Here is a 19,572-nt window from a genome sequence, read left to right on the forward strand (position 1 = left end):
TAAATAAATTTAATTCACTGCAATGTTGGTTAATGTTCACCATGTCTATTTGACCTTTATGTTTTCTTCTCTCTGGTGTTGGACTCGATCTGCAGTTAATGAGAAGATAAAGATAAAGCTTTATTTCATAGTGATTATGGGTAATATTTGACAGCTTTGTTTCATAATTATAATATATTACCGGATTATATAACAAAGTGAACCAAATAGCCAAGTGGTCGACCTTAAAATAAATAATAAATAAATATTGACATGTCACTAATAGAAAAAGCCAAATAAACCTGCCACTAGGGGTGGACAAGAACCCGAAACCCGGCCCAACCCGCAGCAACCGATGGTAAAGAAAAAATTTGGGTCAGGTTAACTCGGGTTACGGGTTTTGCGGGTGCAGTAGACGGTTTCAAATGGGTATAGTTGGGCGGGTCCGGTTCAACAAATTGAACCTGCAGGTACCCATACTAACCCGTAGCTACGGTACTCTTAAAAACGCAGCGTTTATATTGTTCAGTCCTACTAACATTTTTGGTAGCATTATACAAACACAAACCTAGCATTTCAGAATTTCTCCCTCTCTCATCTCTTCATGTGACGAAGACGAACCCTAAATACCATCCGTGGATCTCCTTCTATTTTGCGCCGCTGTTCATCCCCTTCCATTTTGTGCCGCCGTCGATTAGGGATGCTGTTCATGTAGATATGTTCTTCAAACACGGGTAAGTGCCATTTTCGTTTTGAATCCAACATTTGTTCATTTTCATTTTGAATCATGCGTTTTTCGTGAACAAACTTCCTCTATAGTCAACCTTTCTATGTTCTGAAGAATATAAGTTTAGGGTTTAAAACTTTACTGAGTTAGGTTTTATTTTGCTTGCTCTACTTCTCTTTTCTCTTGTTTTGATCACCTGTATATGTTTAAGTTGCAAATATTTCCCTTTCGACAAAGCTTCCGCTGATACGTTGCTAAAGTCTTGGATACTCAGGCTCCCATATGCTTGTATTGTTTCTACCATCTGGAAACACCCTAACAGGTAAAAAGCTTATAATATGCTTGAACTGTGCTGAAAATACCAGAACGAAGAATCTGTACATCATTTCCGTGAAGGGGATCAAGGGTAGACTTAACCGTCTTCCTTGAGCTTGTGTCGGCGACATGGTGATGGTCCAATCGGTAAGGAGTGTGCTGATCTTTGGCCAAGGATTGCCAGTGCTGCTAATGCCATAGTATAAGTGATTCTGGTTCTGGTTCAAGTAGCCCTTGTTTTTGTTGTTTGTAGAGCTTTACATGTGTCTTAGGTTACTTGTATATGTGACTTTGGCGCTATTTTGTCATTAACGACTTACTGCAAGTACTTTGGCGCTACTTTGGCTACAGAAAGATATTATTTTGTAAAGATATTATTTTGTTTTGAGAGTTATTTATGTTTTGAATCCCACCAAAAAAATTTAAAATGCCACTGCTGTTCAACTTTGACATTTCAGTTCATTAATATTTTTTTGTTACATGTAATATCTTGAGTTCTATTATAAGAGTAAGGCTGACAATTAACCAAAATATTTAACTGGTTTAATTTTTTGTGTATAGATGGATCAAGGTCAGCATAGCATGGAAGGAGTCTTAGAGCAAGGACAATGTAACTGTAAGTATTTTATATGTAATTGGTTGTGTCTTAGGCTGATTTTTTGATTTCAAACTGATTTCAAAGTGTTTTATGTGTGATTGGTTATGACTTAAGCTGAATGTTTTCAATTTTCAAAGAGTTTTGAAGTGTCTTAGGCTGAATGTAATGACATAAATGAAGAAATTAGTCTGATTTATTTAAATCTATTTCAAATAGGCAGAGCTCTTTCTATTCAGAAACTGATTGTAATTACACCAGTATATTAGAAACTGTGGCTTAGTGTCATTATTTTTGAAACTGTGACTTATTTTAAATTGTGTGTTTTAATTGTTGAAACTGTGGCTTATTCTAATTGTGTATGTTTAACTATGGCTTAGCGTCATTCTTTTAAAACAGTGGCTTATTTTTGGTTTGTAAATGACTATTAATTAAAATGTGTCTTAGACATTTTTGAAATTGTTTTCAATACTGAACTTACATGCATTCATGTGTGTGGTAAGAATAAACTAAGTTATTAATGGATTTTTTAGATAATGTTGCCACATGTTATGAAAGAACTATGTTAGATTTAAACTTTTTTAATCGAATAGTTAAATAATTAGTAAATTTCACATGTTATCACATTGTGATAAATTGAAAAGTAGAGAATTTCACATGTTATCTTAGTACTAACCATTCAATCACCACTGTTTGTAAATCACTATTAATTGAAAACACTCTTTTTTATTGAAATATTGACCATCCTGTTAGCTTAGTGGATGAATTATGACCGTTAGTTGTTGATTGGTAGTTATTGATAATGGCTCCTTCATTTTTTCAGTGAGGGTTCAGCCTAATCAAAATCTACCAGTTAATGAAATTGGTTCAACTGCAATGGCTGCACCTGTTGCACCTGAATTAGTTGATGCGCAACCTTCAAAGAAAAGGAAATCTAGTGCAAGTGGTTCTAGGCAATCATCTGCTTGCTGGGAACATTTTATTAGGCTACCCGATGACTTAGTTGATGCTCCCACTGCAGCTTGCAAACACTGCCACAAAAAATACTTGTGTGACCCTAGGACTCACGGCACCACCAACTTGAACCATCATATTAAAAAATGTCCTAAGATGCCCCTTGCTGTGTCAACTGACCCCACACAAACTATTCTAACATACCCAACTGTAGATGGTGACCTGGCTCAAGTTAGCTCTAGATTTGACAAGAAAGCTTGTAGGAGTGCTTTGTCAATTTTTGTAGTGCTAGATGAGCTGCCTTTTAGTGCAGTGGAACGTGAAGGGTTTAAATTTTATTCTAAAGTAATGCAGCCCCAGTTTTCCATCCCATCTAGGCGTACAGTAGCTAGGGACTGTTTTCAGCTACACTTGGATGAAAAAGAAAAATTAAAGGCCTTTTTTAAGTCTGATTGCAATAGGGTAGCACTTACTACCGATTGTTGGAATTCTCTACAAAATCTCAACTACTTGACCCTTACGGCACACTTTGTGGATAACGAATGGAAGTACCAAAAAAGAATTATAAGCTTTGCCGTAATACCAGACCACAAGGGTGGCACTGTAGGTAGGAAGATTGAAGAAGTGTTAAAGGATTGGGGGATTAGGAATGTGTCAACCATAACTGTTGATAATGCCACTGCAAATGATGTGGCTGTGACATATCTGAAGAAAAAAATAGCAAATATGAATGGGTTGATGGGAGATGGAGAATGTTTTCATATGAGGTGTTCTGCTCATATTTTGAACTTGGTGGTAAATGAGGGGTTGAAAGATAAACATTTAGCTGTAACTAGTGTTAGGGATGCTGTTAGATTTGTCAAGTCATCACCTCAAAGGGGAGCCAAGTTTAAAGAATGCATCGAATTTGCTGAAATAACTTGTAAAAAATTGGTTTGTCTCGATGTTTTAACTCGTTGGAACGCGACATATTTAATGCTAGAGGCTGCAGAGAAGTTTCAATTCGCATTTGAAAAACTTGAGGATGAAGACTCGAGCTACAGGGAGTTCTTTGGAAAAGGTAATCCCCCTAGTAGTGATGATTGGGACATTGCTAGGGCTTTTTCCGATTTTCTAAAGTTATTCTATGACGCAACTAAGATTTTTTCCACCTCTCAAAATGTGAGTTTGCATACTTGTTTTCACCAAGTGTCTTCCATTTATTGTGAGTTGCAGCAAGCTATTATGAACTTAAATTATATTTTTGCAAGTGTGGGTGGGGATATGATGGAAAAGTATAATAAGTATTGGGGGAGTGCTGATAAGATGAACAAAATGATATATTTTGGTATTATTCTTGATCCAAGATACAAGTTGAGATTTATTGAGTGGACTTTTAAGGATATGTATGGAGTTGAATCCAAGCTTGGTAATGACTTGCTCAAAGCTATAAAAGAGAGTTTACAAAAGTTGTATGATTGGTATAATCAAGCTTATGACCAAAAACTCAATTCTGGACAGCCTCTTGGTAGTGGTGGACAAGCATCCAATTCAGATACAAACGCTACTGCTGTATGTTCTTCAGTTATGGCTAGAGCCGAAGCTTTTGAGCAACATTTAGAGGAACAAGACTCGATTGATCAAGAAAATGAGCTTGAGGGTTATAATTCTACTAAGTGTGTCAAAAAGGATCCTAATTTTGACATTCTTATATGGTGGAAACACAATTCAGCTCAATATCCTGTTTTATCTACAATGGCTAAAGATATTTTAGCCACACCGGTGTCTACCGTTGCTTCTGAAAGTGCTTTCAGCACAGGAGGAAGAGTCATAGAAACCTACAGGACCTCTCTAACAGCTGAAATGGCAGAGGCATTAATTTGCACCCAGAATTGGTTAAAGCCTTCTTTTACATATTTCAAAGACATGAACCTCATGGAAGATTTTGAGCTTTCAGAAGATATTGTAACAGGTAAAAAATTTAACTTTATATTAGAGAAATAAGATGTTAATTCAGATGTCTTACTAAAAAATTGGTTGTCATTATTTTAGAGTTTCAAGAAATGTCAGCAAGAGCAAGAGGAGGATCCGGGAATTCAGGTGTTTCGTCATCACATTCCCAGCCACAACCTTCTGGTTGTGCTTGAAAATTCAGGTATTCTATTATGCTATATATTGCTCAAGTATTATGCTATAACACTGATATTAATGTTTTTTATCCAATTTTTCAGATCAACTATGTTTTTTGATTTTTTTGAAGTCATACATGACTTAAATATTACTACTCAATGGCCTAGTAAAGAATAATTATTTTGTCGCGTGGATTTTGAAGAAGCTAGTTGGGCTATTACGCAAAAGAATCCATCGTATTTTGCTTCAATTTTTCTTTACCAGTGACATTACAGGTGATTCAAACTAGATAATTTTGCTGTTGCACTTAGGTATGTTTTAGTGGTTTAGTAGTGAATCTAACAATCCCATATTGATCAGATGCTGCTGGATATGAATCTAAAAGTCCCATATGCTGCTGCACTTAGGTGTGTTTTAGTGGTGAATCTTTGACACATCAAGCTTACAAGATACTAATATTAAATTGTAAGTGATTTCCTCTTGGTTTATTTACCATACAATTGTTAACTAGAAGATGCTACTGATGATTCAAAATTATTTGGATCCTAGTTCACCATTTTAGTTCACATTATTCCTATTTCCTTAAGTTGTAGTTTATGTGACAGTGTTGAGAGCTTCTTAAAAGAGTTATAATGGTTAAATGGTCACTAGTTGCTTAATCTTTTCTTATATCAATTTGAAAATGAAAGTTGTTTGAGGATTCTGTCTGCTATAATGGTTAAATGGTCACTAGTTGCTTTAGTCAAATTCTTGATACCTAGTATGTTCCTAGTATTTTTTGCTAATTATGTTTTGAAGTGAACATATTGTTTGAAGCTAAAATTTGTTCCTGCATATGAAAAAGTAGATACAACATGTTGCTGCATACTGTATGTTCAATGGATTCAATTTTATCAAACATTGATAAAATGAACAATTGAAATGTGCATGTGTATAAATGTGTGTGTATAAATGTGTGTTTAGTGTACTTGCTGGTTTGTGATCAAGTATCTCAATATTTAAAGTTGAAGCATATAAATTGTCATGTAATTACAGGTTTGTGTGCATATGTCTAAATCAAGAGAAATGAATTTTCTCAAACATAAGTTTGTGCTCATTCAATACAAATATCCAAACCACAATCTAAAACATGGACAAGAAAATGAATTTTCTAAAACATAAGTTTGTGCTAATTGTAAGTCTGATAATTGATGTAAGTGTAAGTGTAGAAACAGACATGCAATTGTTGTCCTATGTCTTGGAAGGTGTTAATAAAATTGTTGTCCTAATTGTAAGTCTCCTTATTTTTTCTCCTATGTTTTGGAATGTGCTAATAAAATTGTTGAGTATTTTCTCTTAATTTAATGATCTTATTATAGGTATCAGCTTATATAATAGCACTAAGTTCTTGGATATACTCTTGCAAGTAGAACACCAGCTTATTTTCATCAGTGAAGAATGCTTGCAGTAGGTATATATTGGAATTGTTTTGACTAAGGGACTGTATTGCTATAGTGGGTGTTAATACTATTATTATTTAAATTTCATCAGTGAAGAATGCTTACAGGAGGTGTATATTGGAATTGTTGAGTAAGAGACTGGTTTGCTATAGTGGTTGATAATACTATTATTATTTAAGTTATAATTTGAAAAATTTATGTAGTAATTTGGATTTATGTTGAATTTAAATTGTAGTAATTTGTAGTTCAATAACCCGATTAAACCGTTTGTATTAACCCGAGGCCCGTCACAACCCAACCCGGCCAAACCGATCAAGAAAATGGGCGGAAATGGGTTTATATAGTTCAACCGCGGGTTCGGTTGGGTGAGGTTTTTGGGCCCGAAACCGCCCAACCCGGCCCGTTGTCCAGCCCTACCTGCCACATATTCAAAATAAAGATTCTGTGTGCAAGCCCCCAGCTTAGGGGCTAAAGGGACGAAATCTTCATATTATAAAGGAAAAATAAATAAAAAATATTACCGGGGACTAAAAACAAATTTCGTTAATATTATAGAAGGACTTTGTATATTTAATCCAAAAAATTATATCTGATTAACTAATTCAATATATATTTTTCACTTTTTCATACTTATTTGACTGTGTTTGTCAAACAAATGTAACGAATTTGTCATTAATATAATTATTTTTAATATAATAAATTTATTTAATTATTATTCACTTTATAATTAAATAATTTATTTTAAATTTTTTTCAATATTTTTATTTATATTTTATATCGTATAAATAAATTAATTTGTGAAGACGCACTAATATCTTATTAATTTATTGTGAAAATGAAACAATTGTCCAAATCAAATTGCATGACTAGATGTAATGGAAACCATAGTCCTTAGTGTTAAGGGGAGCCCACTAGATCTTGCTTCTTTTCCTTTCATTAATTTTCTTGTTCAGATGGATTAGGTGCATGTGCATCTCGTCATCATTTTAATTTATTATTTTTTTCTTGCATGTATCTAATACTAGTAACTGAATATTTTATTAATTTTCTCTAAACAAAGTGCATTGATTGATAAACAATGAAAGAAAAAAAAAACAGAAAACATTGTAAAATTGCCAGATATTAAGAGAGAGAAAGAGAGGGGTTATGACGAGGCAGGCAGGATTGGCATTAACTAAAGCACCTCTTAAAATGACGATCAAGTTAGTTACGGTTACTTACTTTGGAAACACAAAAATTGGAGTCAAGAACAATGGAAGGGAAAGGAAGGATCAAACTAGACGGTTGTGGCTACGATGTCACAACTTCCTCTCAACTCTGCATTTCAGCCATCAATTCCTACTATCAACAGGTTTCAATTCAATCTCTTTTTCTTCTTCTTCTTCTGTTCTTCTGTTTGTAATGAAAAACCCTTTCGATGTTTTTCTCAATGAAGGTTCTCGGCTACGGTAGAGAGAGGCGTGTGATTCTGGAATCAGTAACCCATGATAACTACTGTGTGTTAGCCAACACCTTAGCAGCTCATTTCGTTTACTCCTCTGATTCTTCTCGTGCTGCCGCGTTACTTCACACCGCTAAGTCTCATCTTGTATGTGTGTCTATCCTCTCATTACTTCTTACAATTCATTTTTTGAGTTTTGTTGAATCGCGCAATTAGGCTATTTATTTGAGATTACATTACTTGAATTAAACATTAACATAATCAATTTTGAAAAATATCTGGTTTTGGATGTTGTTAGAGACTCATTATATATTGTTAGGGTTAAATGTAGTTATAAGTTGGTTAGGGTTAGTTACGAATTAGTTAAAAATTTGTTAGTTTAATTAAGATCAAAATATGAGGACTGGAATCATAAATTGGAGAAAATAGAGAAGAAAAAATACAGTTAAGAAAATTCATACATGATTAGGATTTTGATGTTACAGGAGCATGCAACATTGTACGAGAAACTAGTTTTCGATGCCATCAGTTATTTGATGTCGGAAGATAGAGACGATGATGTAGCTGTTGAGTTGCATTCTAAGGTGAGCAACTAACTGTGTTGAATAAGCATGGCAACAGGGCGAGGCGGGTTTAAGTATTACCAGAACCAGCCTTGCTCCGTTGTCATGTCTGCACTATGGTTTGAGATTCATTGATGTTTATACTGGAATTTTCTTGATTAACAAGACTTGTTTGTGTTTGAAGCTTCTAAAGGAGTTCCCAAGAGATCTGGTTTCTCTAAAGAGAGCACAGGTTTTGTGCTTCTACATGGGTCGGCCTGATCTTTCTTTATCACTTGTTAATCAGGTTTCTTTTAAATTGTACAACATTTTTCTTTCATTTCTTTTATTTTTCGTACAAACAAATATCAATTTTTCCTAATGTAGAGTTTTATTAGTAAAAAAAAAAACTTGTATCTTGTGGATTGTTTCAAACAGTAGCCAAACTGTTATTATATAATAGAAAATTCTTACACAGATTGTATTATTTTGTCTTCCTTTGGGTGCGTTGCCTCGAGAAGTGGAGCAGAGATTTGGAATTTGAAATGATTTTGTTGCCTAAATTTGTTTCCACCTGGGGAATATATAATTGACCTAATCTCTTAACCTAAAATTCTACTCCCTCCGTTCCTTTTTAAGTGTTATTTATTTATTTTTTTAACACATACCAAAAAAGTTAATAAATGTTGTTACTTTTTAAACAATGATTATCATTCAAACTTCTAAGTTATGCCAAAACCCAGGAACACTGTATTATGCTTAATCATAGATTCATAATTTCTCTTAACCTGTCCTAATCTCTCATTCTGGTCATCAAAACAAAATATATCTTGCTCCATATGATTTTCAGTTTGATTTATTTATCCTTTTGGCTCATATTAATTATTACTATTATTGATAAAATGAATGAGTACCTTATCCTTCTAAGTCTCACAGGTTCTACCTCAAAACGAAGGAGAAAGTTACATATATGGCATGCTTGCGTTTCCTTTGTTGGAGCTTGGGAGAATGAAAGAAGCTGAGATAGCTGCCAAAAGAGGATTCGAAATCAACGACCAAGACGGCTGGTCACAACATGCTGTAGGTCAATGTATTTGTCAAAAATTGGAAATGTCCACTCTACCTTTATGAAATTGAAAGTGTCTCTGAGATGTATTGCAACAGTTTTTTTTATAATTTATGAACTCAAAAGTTGATGTAAAAATGGTTGAATTTTTTACAGTTATGTCATGTTCTTCAGTACGAGTGCCGTTTTAGAGAGGCTGTTAAGTTCATGGAAGAATGTTCATCATCATGGAGTTCTTACTCATCTTTTATGTATGCATTTTATTCATTTGACCATGAGTTTGTCTCATTTTGTATTAAATTATTAATCAGCCAAAGAGTTTCCATTCTTTCAGGTTGACACACAATTGGTGGCATGTAGCACTTTGTTTCTTAGAAGGCAATGCTCCAATGCAAAGCGTGCTAGAGGTATATGACAATTATATATGGAAGGAGTTGGACAAAACCGATGCAGCGGTTCCCGAGGTAAACAATTTTATTAACTTTGTTACTACTAATAGTTTCTCGCTTCTTTCCTTTGTAGTGAATTTCAACCTCATTTGAACATAGGTTTACTTAAATGCCGTGGCTCTGCTTCTGCGGATTTGCGTACGTGATGAATTGGACTTTTTTGGTGATAGGCTCGAGAAGCTTGCAGATTGCCTAGCTGTTCAAGTAAGTTATGTTTCACAGTGAATGATACACCGTCAATGGAAATGGTCATTTGGAAGGATGTTTCTTTGTGCAACTTGAAATGTTAATTTAAATTCTCAACCGATCGTTAAATGCATTCTCTTCCAATCTATTAAAAATCAGAGGAACATTAAACTAGCGATACTTCCATAAACAATTAGGACAGAAAAATAGTGATTACTATAATGTGAATTTGGGACACAGTACACAGAAGAGAAGTTACCAAATAACCATAAAATAGAAAAACAAATATATTTAACAAGATCAAACTATTTGAGTTCATAAACTTATAATTTTCAAGAGGAAATGCACATTAAATATAAAAATATAAGTTCGAATAAAATAATATATAATTTTCTTGTAATTTTAGTCAGGTCTAACTCAATTCATACACAATCCTCTTGTAAGGTGAAGTATGTTTCTCAGTTTTAAGCACTTTTTAAAGCCTAATCTAATCTGACGTGGGGATCACAATAGTCAACACTAGTGTCTGACCTAACAGCAGGTGATCCAATGAATTGTCGAGAGACTCAGATACCATTTTATTAGAGTTTGAGCTAAGACCATTTACAATGGTTTCAACATTCAACACCCACTTTTTCAACTCCCAACACTCCACATCATTTTCTCTCTCTTCCACCTAATAACTCAACACTCATTCAACTTTTACCTTCTCCAATGGTTTTTCACTCAACACCCTACCCCACCACTTTTTATTTTCATATTCTTATTTAAATTTTATTTTTATAATTACATAAAATTACAATTATCGATTAAAATTAAATTAAAATAATAAATACTTAACAATTTATTTTTTAATTTTTTGTATTAAAAACAAAATTTATTTAAATAATTGGATACGATACAAATCATATTAAATTAAATTAAAATACAACACACAAGTAACGTAAACACTAATAGAAAGATAATAATAAGATTAAGATAGTGAAAAACTTGGTTTTTTTTCTGTGTCCAAATCAAATGAACCAAGTCTCTATTTATAGAGAAAAAAAAATCATGAATTTTGGTAAAAAAAATAAAAATAAAAAAAATAATTTGCAACGAAATAATTGAGTTCAAAGTATTAAATGGATAAAAATCTGGCCAGCCAATCAGAAGCTGCTACATGTCCCCTGCGTCAGCCTCAATTGTGTTGAGTTTTTTCAACACCTCTCTCTTCCACCTCACACTCAACACTACTCTAAACACCCATTGGAAGAGATTTTGCATGTTGAGTTCAACTAAACACACCCATTGCACATGGTCTAACTCAACTCTTACAAAACTGGTTTGTAAGGAGAGAGATGTCTGCCACTTTTTAACGTATTTTCATACCTTATCTCATTTGATGTGGTGCTCTCAACATGTTTCATGTTTCTTTATGATGATTTTGATGTAGCTTCTGTATAATATACTAGTACTTAGACCCGTGCGAGGCACGGGTTAAATATTTTTTAAATAATTTTTTTTAAAAAAATACTTTTAATTTAAAAATTTTACTATTGTATAGAAAAAATGTCATTGTATATATAACAAAATTACTTTAACTAATTTTTTTTTGTAAATAATAAAATAATTTGGACATTTCTAATTTATTAATAATTTATGTAAGTTTTACAAAAATTAACTCGTTAAATAAAAAGAGAATCATTCAAGATGACATTCAAATTAAAAATATATATTTGTAACAATTATTATAATAAAGTTTCCCTTTTTATTAAAAATAAATTGTAATAATAATCTTAAATAAACAAATTAAAATTTTCAAAAGAAATAAATGAGATCATAAATTAATTAAAACTACTATAAATAAATAAAAAGTACGAAATAAATTCTTAAATCTATTATAAATTTAAATTTGGTTAATTATGTTTTAATATCAATATAAGTAATATATGTCATATTTTAAAAAAAAAATTCTATATATTATAAACTTATGTTTTTTTTGTTGTTAATTGGAGAAAATAGTTTTTTTAATAAAAAATAATTTACTAATTTAATAGTTTATAAATCAAAAATCATTTAATAATTATTTATTATTAATTTAGTTGTAATTTTAAAATTAAATTATTGTATCATACATAATTAAGATGTAATACCAATAATATACAATTATCTCTATACAGTGACATAATCATTAAGTTAGAGTCATTAGAAATTAAGTAATACTAATTGTGTTTCCAAGGTTAGCATACCACACATTAGATGAGATAATTATAGGTATTCATTTTCTGATGATACTGTATATATTTTTGTAAAGCAGAAGTTGATAAGCAGTGTTAGCATATCAATTTAAGGGCAAGGTAATAAATAGGTACCAAATTTCAAAGATTGAAATTCACCAATTAAACGGAAAAATAAATTGAATCATAAGTGGTGATAGACATTGGAATTAATTACAGTTGGTTCTATAATAGAAAAAAAAGGTGAATAATGCTATTGGTATCGCCACCGTTTGATAACAGTTTTTTCGTGATCATTTTCATGGTATACCGTTTTTTAAAACCATGCAGGTTTATTACATTTTTAGTTTGTAACATCTAACTTTAATGGTTCAGAAGTTGTACTAATTAACTCGCCTTCTTGAAAGTTTTGCTTGAAAGTTTTTTGGATTAGTAGCCAAGTGATAAAAAAATTGAATATAATGCAGTCTTCCCCAACTCATTGCAATTTTGCAAATCCCATGCTCTAACTCTCCACTCTTGAAACAACTTGTTAAAATCAATTTAATTCTTGGATGCATATGGTCTCAACACTTTATTGTAAACATATCATATCCCCTGCATCAAGGAACATTCATGTCATTTAACTAAAGATTAATTAAACATGACTTTCACTTTCATTGGTAAATGAAAAGAATTTAAACAACAGAATAAAGTGTTAAAGTTGCCATATAGACATTCTCTCAAACATGTTGTGTTTTTACCTTAGTTTTGGATACTACATGTATACTACATGTTATTCTCTCAAACATGTTATGTTCTTACCTTAGTTTTTGAAGATGTATTTTTTAAAATAAATGTAAAAAAGGCTAGTAACTACTTGGTAAGTTTAAAACCCGACGGCTGACTTGATAACAACATTACAAAAAAAATAATTGTGAAAACCTATCTAGTGGTCTGTGAAAAATCAACATGTAAAAAGTAAGTTGAAAACTTCTGTAGCTTTATAGGACCTTGTAGAAAGAATACAGGTTGATGTGAGTTCTATCAAGGAATAGTACCAACACACATAATAAAAAGACTTTTTCATCAACTGAGGAAGTAGTTGCTATTACAAATTACAGCATGATATAAAATATCATATAATTACAATTATGATATGGTTTCTATGTGCAAGAAGTTCCAATAACAAAGCATAGAAAGCAGTTGAAATAAGAAGTAACTAAAAACCAGAAAATGTGTGAAAACCAATTTTTAACTATAAACTATGTTAAATATAGAACTATTAAAAAATAAAATGAAGACGATTTTATGAAACACCAGTTATAACAAAATGCATGGAAAAAAACTAAAGTGAAAGAAAGTTGTTTCAGTTTATAAAACCGATGAATATTCTCCCCTTAACGCATGGTTATAATGATCTTTCACGGTGTTGAAAGAAGGAGAATTTTCAACCATGAAAAAAAATCTGTGAAAGTTGAGAATAACGATTTTAAAAAATGTTACAAAGAATGATTTTAAAAAACGACGAAAACGTTGAGAGCGATATAGCTGGAAAAAGGAAGCAAAACATATCTTGAGAAAGTCTTAGACTTTGTTGTGAGAATGAAATCTGAAAGTGTAAAAACATATAATGTTGATTAAAACATAAAAACATATAATATAGTTGTTGTTTATATATCCTTACATTACCAGATTCTGAACATGTTTCTAATACCATTTTAAGATGCAGGAATTATAAGAACTGTACTTTTACATTTAATTTCTTAATAGGTGAGTTAGCAATCACCTGAATGTGTTCCTCATCCATCGATCCCCGTGGTCCAATATCAGCATAGCTACCAGAACGCACATTCGGGATAAACATCTTCGCAGGGGTCTCCAACATAGAATCTTTCATGATCTTAGAGCAACTTGCAGCCTAATAATACACATAACAACCAAGTCAGCACAACATTTAAACAATCCACTCAGAAAAAGGTTAGGATAATAAATTCATTAAAGTTGAAATAATTAATCAGCTAAAATTGAAGCAAACTATTTCAACTAAGATGAAACAATAAATGAATAAAAACAGGTTAAACTAAAACACCCAATTCTAGTTCCAAAAATAAGGTTCAACAATCCCTGCAAGCATCAAATGAGTATTATAGATACCTATAATTATCAAACAAACAAAAATCATAAAGCGTAATCCAGAATCGAAAAGGAGGCAAAATTTACAGCTAAATCCAGATAAATTAACAGATAATTAATCAACTTTACAGTTGAATCGACTTCATAACCTGCACAAAACTTAACAAAAGATAGCAACCCAAAAACTGAACAGAAAAGCCTCTTTTCAACATTATGGTCATGTTTCGATACTGCAACATCACAATATATCAGCAGTCAGTACAGATTCATCCTAAAACACATAACTTAGCAGACATGAAATAAAAAGGATCAAGTTTTTTAGTTGAATTGGATTTGTTTTCATATCTAATTTTGAAAATTAATCTTGTCCTATCAACAAATAACTTATATGCTTGTGCATTGTGCCAACACTAACTTATGAAATTGCCATGTTGCCATACCTGCTTACAACAGCAACAAACATAAATGAAATGTCTTAAAATTAAATAAGAGCATTCAACTACATAAGACAATTAGCTTAAACAGTGCAAGTATAGAATTTGTGAAAAAATATTTTAGTACATAAAAGAGTTATGTTTGTATGTACATAACATGTAAGATATGTTCTCCCTTATTTCAGTTCTGGAATTTACCATTCAGGGCAGTGTTTTAAAACCCGGTCCGGACCTTCTGATTCTCCTATTAAACAAACATGAACAAACAAATGTTTTACTACTACCAACACAATGATGCCAAAATAACTCTTCACATAATAGAGGCAGGGAAGAGAAATGAGTCCAAATAAAATCACTACACTACAATAATGTCATATCATAAGCAAATGAAATTAGGATAACAATCGCAAAATTTTCTAAAGGAAAGGCAGAAGAAAAAGGTACCTGATTTTTAAGTCATTCTTCCTTATGAGAATCTTGTGTTGGCTTAATTTGTTAGTAACAAAGTGTTGCTCAATCCTAAGAGAGCCATCTTGCAACTTTTTCCAATAAACTAACCTATGTTCAATATCATATGAAATTTTCTGAATTGAGAACATCGTTAGCCAATAACACTATCATATAATCCTACAACAAACTCTATCAGAAATTCTAGCTTTAAATTTGAAGAGCAAATGAGTTGAAGAACCACCTGATGTATATGGTCCAACAACCATTCACGCATAACTTCTAACAATATCATTTCTATAACTTCCTCGATCAAGGTAAATCTATCTTCTTCCCAGGGCCATTCTACTACCTATTGCCAATAAACTCATTTTGCTTTATTATTATGTATGATACCTCGTATTATGTGGGAAAAACTTGAGCTCATTTTGCAGTCTTAGGATATTAATGCTAAATGTTTCTTTTACAATTCTTGTATGTATCTATGTTTAGGAAAACTGGTATTTAGAGTGGCACCTTGATGTATTGACAGTTTGGGCTTTGGCAAAGACTGGACAAGTTTCTAAAGCAGAAGATCTTCTTAAGGGCTTAAGAGACAGGTTAATGTGTTATATTTACAGAAAATGTTTTAGCCGCAGTATGGTATGAAAGTAATAACATATTATGTTACTGTAGGATTCTGAGAATGACTAAAAAGAAGCAACAAATAATGCAGAAAGGAATGATGGTATGCTTCAGTTGCCACTTCGGTGATTATGAAAACCGACTACCATACTATGCCTAATCAATTAGTTAGCCGTTATCTGTTACATATTACATACAACGTTAAGTAGTAATGTTACTAAAAATCTTATTATATAAGGGTCTTAAACAAAGGGTCTGTTTGAATCAACTTCATTAAGCTGACTTACAGCCATAAGTACTCGTGTAACTGTTTGTTAGAGCATATGGAAACAACTTATGATATGTCCATAAGTTGTTTTCAACTTATTTCCTTAAGTTCTCTTAAGATAGTTATGAAAACAATTTCTAGTTTATTTGAAATCAGGTTGGTTCTATTTTATTTTTTGTTATTAAAATAGTTTATACATAAGCACTTATACGATAAACATTTATACCGTAAGCGTTTAGTTAACTTGTTAATCCAAACAGGCCCTAGATGTGGGAAGCAATTAGCACGCACATACACGTTAACTGTATTTTGAATTTTCTTGGTTAAAATTCTTGTCTCCAATTCTTTATTTCAACCTAGCTTGCAGAAGCACTCTTTGCATATGGAAGAGGTGACTACAAACATGGACTGGAATTACTTGGTCCGGATTTCGATGCCAACGATTGCAAGGTTATATTAATTAAACTTCTTCAATCTTCATTATTGTGGCTTCAGATCTTTCTTTTTGGGATTTAATAATGTAAATCATGGTTATGTGAAGATAATTGGTGCATCAAATGAACAAGTTGACGTATTCAACGAAGTTTGGTACATCATGCTGCTGAACAGCGGAGACGCAATGAAGGGTAAAATCTCAAACTTTATGTTCAATTTTCCAAACCCATTATCAGTCATCTTCAATTGTTATGAATTTTAACCCAGCAATTGAAGTAATTGAGAAGCAAATCAAGAAGAGAGACAGCACTGCTTTCTTATGGCGTTTGCTGGTAAGTCTTGAAGTTTTATTGAGAAGTGTATTTTATTTATGATTGTAAGATATCAGGGTTGTCTTTGAAGGTGGGCTATTACACAGAATCTAAAATTTGACATGATAACCGTGACTAAATATGGTTTCATAAAATACTTGTCAGGGTTTTAACTGTCATATTTGATTTGTCACGGTTGAATCATGACTAACAAACACATGACCTCCAAAAACTTAAGACAGACTCTGATATATAATATGATATATCTCCTTTATAAGACACCAAATTCATTGTTCACTAATTATTATTGTTGCTTCATCTTTCTTTCTTGTTTTCAGGAGAGAGGATACAAACTAGCAAAGAGACCAGAAGCTGGAATTGCAAATGAAAAAGCCAAAGTTTTCGAGAGTGCTTATTTTAATTAAGAGAATAATCATAGAACCAAATCATATCCGGTTCTATGTGAATGCATAAGCTACTAATGCAAAAGGGAGTCCTTAGCATGGTGCAATATATTATTATGTAATAAATAAATCTAAGATATACTATAAAAAATAAATGCAACTCATGAGTCATGACAATGACAAATGAGGCTTTGCTTGTGGTTGGTTGGGAGGTGCCAACTTTTGATTCTACGAATGAAAAATATGCGTTGATGTAGTTGAACTTATTTAGAATTTGTATTTACATAAAGTTGTAGAGTGGACAAAAGATGAGTACTTGATTTTCTTTGAAAGTAAAACTGTTTTTTATTCATAAATAGTGAATGATGGACCACTTTGATGGTTTACATTAAAATATAAATTTGGTGCCCCATGTGAACTTGTTTTGTGGTTTTGTGCAATTTGGAATTGACTCATTGAACAATGTTGGGGAGGAAACAAAGTTTGCAGCGGAAAGGAAAGTGGGTCATCATGGGTATTTGAATTTGAGCGGAAATCACGGAAAAGATACGGGTGGAGGAGAAGTCGTCATTATTTATGGGTTGACGTCGTTCTCAGAAAAAGCTTATTTAGGACTTATTACAAGCCAACTTGGCCAAACAACTTTGACCTTATGTTCTATTTTCGTCTTGCACTTCATCATAGGATCAAAAACTTCCAAATGTGAAACAGAAAGGACACGTGGTAGTCTCCACCATTTCTTATCTTGTTTTTTGAGTATCATACAAACAATAATTAGTTTTTTTTAAAGAATTTTTTTATCTCGTATCATTATAAATAGTTTGAATAATACAAGTAGTAGGCATCAGTTCAAATTTCTAAATATTAATAGTAGATGTTGCCATCCAACTATGTTAAGGGTTCTACAATTACTTGGTTACTAGAGAATTCGTGCAACGAGTTTGAACACGAAACAAGGGGAATATAATCTCTATAAGAATGGAGAGTGGTTTATTATAGCTATTAACCATCTTTTTAGCATCTAACTCAAATATTACATTGTCAAGCATCCATTATGGTCTGGAATTTAGGTAATTAAAGTTGATTTCGGATCACTAAATGGTTTTCAATTACTATCAAGAGTGCATATAAATTAGAGACAATCACATTAAATTGTTTCTCATGGACTTTATTTTTAGGATGGGTTATAACTGTTATATAAGAGAAATGTTAGGAAAAAAAGATATACACAATTTGCAAATTGATTGAGCTTCACTAGTCCTATACTAGTGGAGTAACAATGGTGTACCTCTATGAGTACATATGGTGCCCATGGCGAGGTCCGATAAAACTAGTTTGAACCTAAAGTTTAATTCATGTGAAGCTACCTTTGGTGACGACGACGTTGATGTTGTTGTCGATGGTGACAATGATGAAGAGGGTAACGTGCATTGGGAAAGAGGATTATAAATAGCTTTGGTGAATCGTAAAAGAAACCAAGCTATCACGTCAAAAGATAAAAAAATAAATAAGTTGTCAATCAGAAAATACAAGCTAATTTATCTCATCTTACAAGTACTAGGAACTAAGTACAAGAGTCGACCACATCTTCAAAATGCTAATGGGACTCTCAAACCCTATATGTTATCCGTCAGAACCCTAGCGGAACTTTGAAGCCCTCCAAAGTATCCACTAGAACCTTAGTGGAACTCTGAAACCTCTGAAAAATCCACCAAAATCCTCGTGGGACTCTAAAGTCCTACGGGGCATTTGCCAAATCCCTACGGGGGACCCTAAAACCTATCGGTGACATCCTACAGACAAGAGATGATAAGCGCATACAAACGATCAAAGCGAATATAAGAAAAACTCATGATCAACTTTAGCAAAACTACAAACAACAATGGTAAAAACATAATTGATAGTCCTTAATTAAGAATTCTAAAATTACAAATCAAAAGGGTCTAAACAACAAGGTGAGATTGCTCAAACATACACAAAGCCAGAAAAACAGACCATAAGGGGTAGCCTACCCTTGAAGGATGATTGATATCGTTAAAAGCACTTTTCCCATCATGGTTCGTGCTTGGAGACTGTATATCGGTATGCCTATAATAGCTTATGTCCACCCACCATACATAGTAGCTCAAATAATATTCAGAACAAATAGAGCAATTAATGACAATAAAGAGAAGTCTGATTTCTTAATTGGACTCAAAAAATTATTTTGCTCCAACGGGACTCATGCTTGAGAGGATGTGTACATGTTTGACTTTTTATTAGGACTCAGAAAAGTATTTCACCTTTACTCGTATCATGCTTATGAGAATATGTACCTCTGATCTTATTTTGTACGGTGGGACTTAAATAACATGATAAATAGCACAAACTGGGGGAGTGGGTAGCACTCTAGGGAGAAGTGTATAATCCCGCAAAAGTATCAAGGGCTCTCCTAAAGAGATAAATGCTCACTCGAAGTATCAAGAACACGCCCAAGAGTATCAAAAACCTGCCCCGAGTTCATAATATGCCCG

The 19,572-nt window shown here is 32.6% G+C and overlaps 2 protein-coding genes and 1 long non-coding RNA gene across 9 annotated transcripts; 2 read left to right on the forward strand and 1 right to left on the reverse strand.

The window, feature by feature from the left end:
• The first annotated feature begins 293 nt into the window (after positions 1 to 293).
• LOC131651588 (zinc finger BED domain-containing protein RICESLEEPER 2-like) lies at positions 294 to 6,620 on the forward strand. 3 transcript variants are annotated; one of them, XM_058921248.1, is made up of 8 exons: positions 294 to 713; positions 918 to 1,028; positions 1,583 to 1,637; positions 2,440 to 4,521; positions 4,602 to 4,704; positions 4,781 to 4,954; positions 5,040 to 5,144; positions 6,038 to 6,620. In XM_058921248.1, exons 3-5 carry the CDS (start codon positions 1,583 to 1,585, stop codon positions 4,694 to 4,696), a joined length of 2,232 nt encoding a protein of 743 aa, XP_058777231.1. In that variant the 5' UTR covers positions 294 to 713; positions 918 to 1,028; the 3' UTR covers positions 4,697 to 4,704; positions 4,781 to 4,954; positions 5,040 to 5,144; positions 6,038 to 6,620. The 3 variants fall into 3 exon arrangements, with proteins under 3 accessions (XP_058777231.1, XP_058777232.1, XP_058777230.1); XM_058921249.1 differs by lacking the exon at positions 918 to 1,028; XM_058921247.1 differs by lacking the exons at positions 294 to 713; positions 918 to 1,028 and adding an exon at positions 1,044 to 1,168.
• Positions 6,621 to 7,195: 575 nt separating this feature from the next.
• LOC131651589 (uncharacterized) lies at positions 7,196 to 17,755 on the forward strand. Of its 2 annotated transcripts, XM_058921250.1 has the most exons (14): positions 7,204 to 7,469; positions 7,554 to 7,706; positions 8,045 to 8,143; positions 8,307 to 8,408; positions 9,038 to 9,181; positions 9,324 to 9,418; positions 9,502 to 9,631; positions 9,716 to 9,820; positions 15,510 to 15,616; positions 15,693 to 15,744; positions 16,270 to 16,359; positions 16,451 to 16,535; positions 16,612 to 16,676; positions 16,994 to 17,755. In XM_058921250.1, the coding sequence occupies exons 1-14, from the start codon at positions 7,371 to 7,373 to the stop codon at positions 17,078 to 17,080; spliced, it is 1,413 nt and encodes a 470-aa protein (XP_058777233.1). In that variant the 5' UTR covers positions 7,204 to 7,370; the 3' UTR covers positions 17,081 to 17,755. The 2 variants fall into 2 exon arrangements, 1 of the variants encoding a protein (XP_058777233.1); XR_009298423.1 differs by lacking the exon at positions 16,994 to 17,755 and having other exon boundaries at positions 7,196 to 7,469; positions 16,277 to 16,359; positions 16,612 to 16,664.
• On the reverse strand, positions 12,184 to 17,119 carry LOC131651590 (uncharacterized). Of its 4 annotated transcripts, none has more exons than XR_009298427.1 (4): positions 15,262 to 17,119; positions 15,015 to 15,128; positions 13,790 to 14,814; positions 12,184 to 12,618 (listed from the first exon to the last, which is right to left on the reverse strand). It is a non-coding gene; the product is annotated as an uncharacterized LOC131651590 (long non-coding RNA). The 4 variants fall into 4 exon arrangements; XR_009298426.1 differs by having other exon boundaries at positions 13,790 to 13,921; positions 14,769 to 14,814; positions 15,015 to 17,119; XR_009298425.1 differs by having other exon boundaries at positions 13,790 to 15,128.
• Positions 17,756 to 19,572: the final 1,817 nt, after the last annotated feature.

Source organism: Vicia villosa, linkage group LG2 (genome assembly GCF_029867415.1).
Source record: "Vicia villosa cultivar HV-30 ecotype Madison, WI linkage group LG2, Vvil1.0, whole genome shotgun sequence".
In the NCBI taxonomy this organism is placed as follows: domain Eukaryota; kingdom Viridiplantae; phylum Streptophyta; class Magnoliopsida; order Fabales; family Fabaceae; genus Vicia; species Vicia villosa.

Bases quoted from the DNA above. Each gene is read 5' to 3' on its own strand.
- LOC131651588 (XM_058921247.1), top strand. The intron at 1,638-2,439 runs GTAAGTATTTTA...TCATTTTTTCAG, and splicing joins AGAGCAAGGACAATGTAACT to TGAGGGTTCAGCCTAATCAA. The intron at 4,522-4,601 runs GTAAAAAATTTA...TCATTATTTTAG, and splicing joins TTCAGAAGATATTGTAACAG to AGTTTCAAGAAATGTCAGCA.
- LOC131651589 (XM_058921250.1), top strand. From the start codon at position 7,371: ATGGAAGGGAAAGGAAGGATCAAACTAGACGGTTGTGGCTACGATGTC. The intron at 8,409-9,037 runs GTTTCTTTTAAA...TAAGTCTCACAG, and splicing joins CTTTATCACTTGTTAATCAG to GTTCTACCTCAAAACGAAGG. The intron at 16,536-16,611 runs GTAAAATCTCAA...ATTTTAACCCAG, and splicing joins CAGCGGAGACGCAATGAAGG to CAATTGAAGTAATTGAGAAG.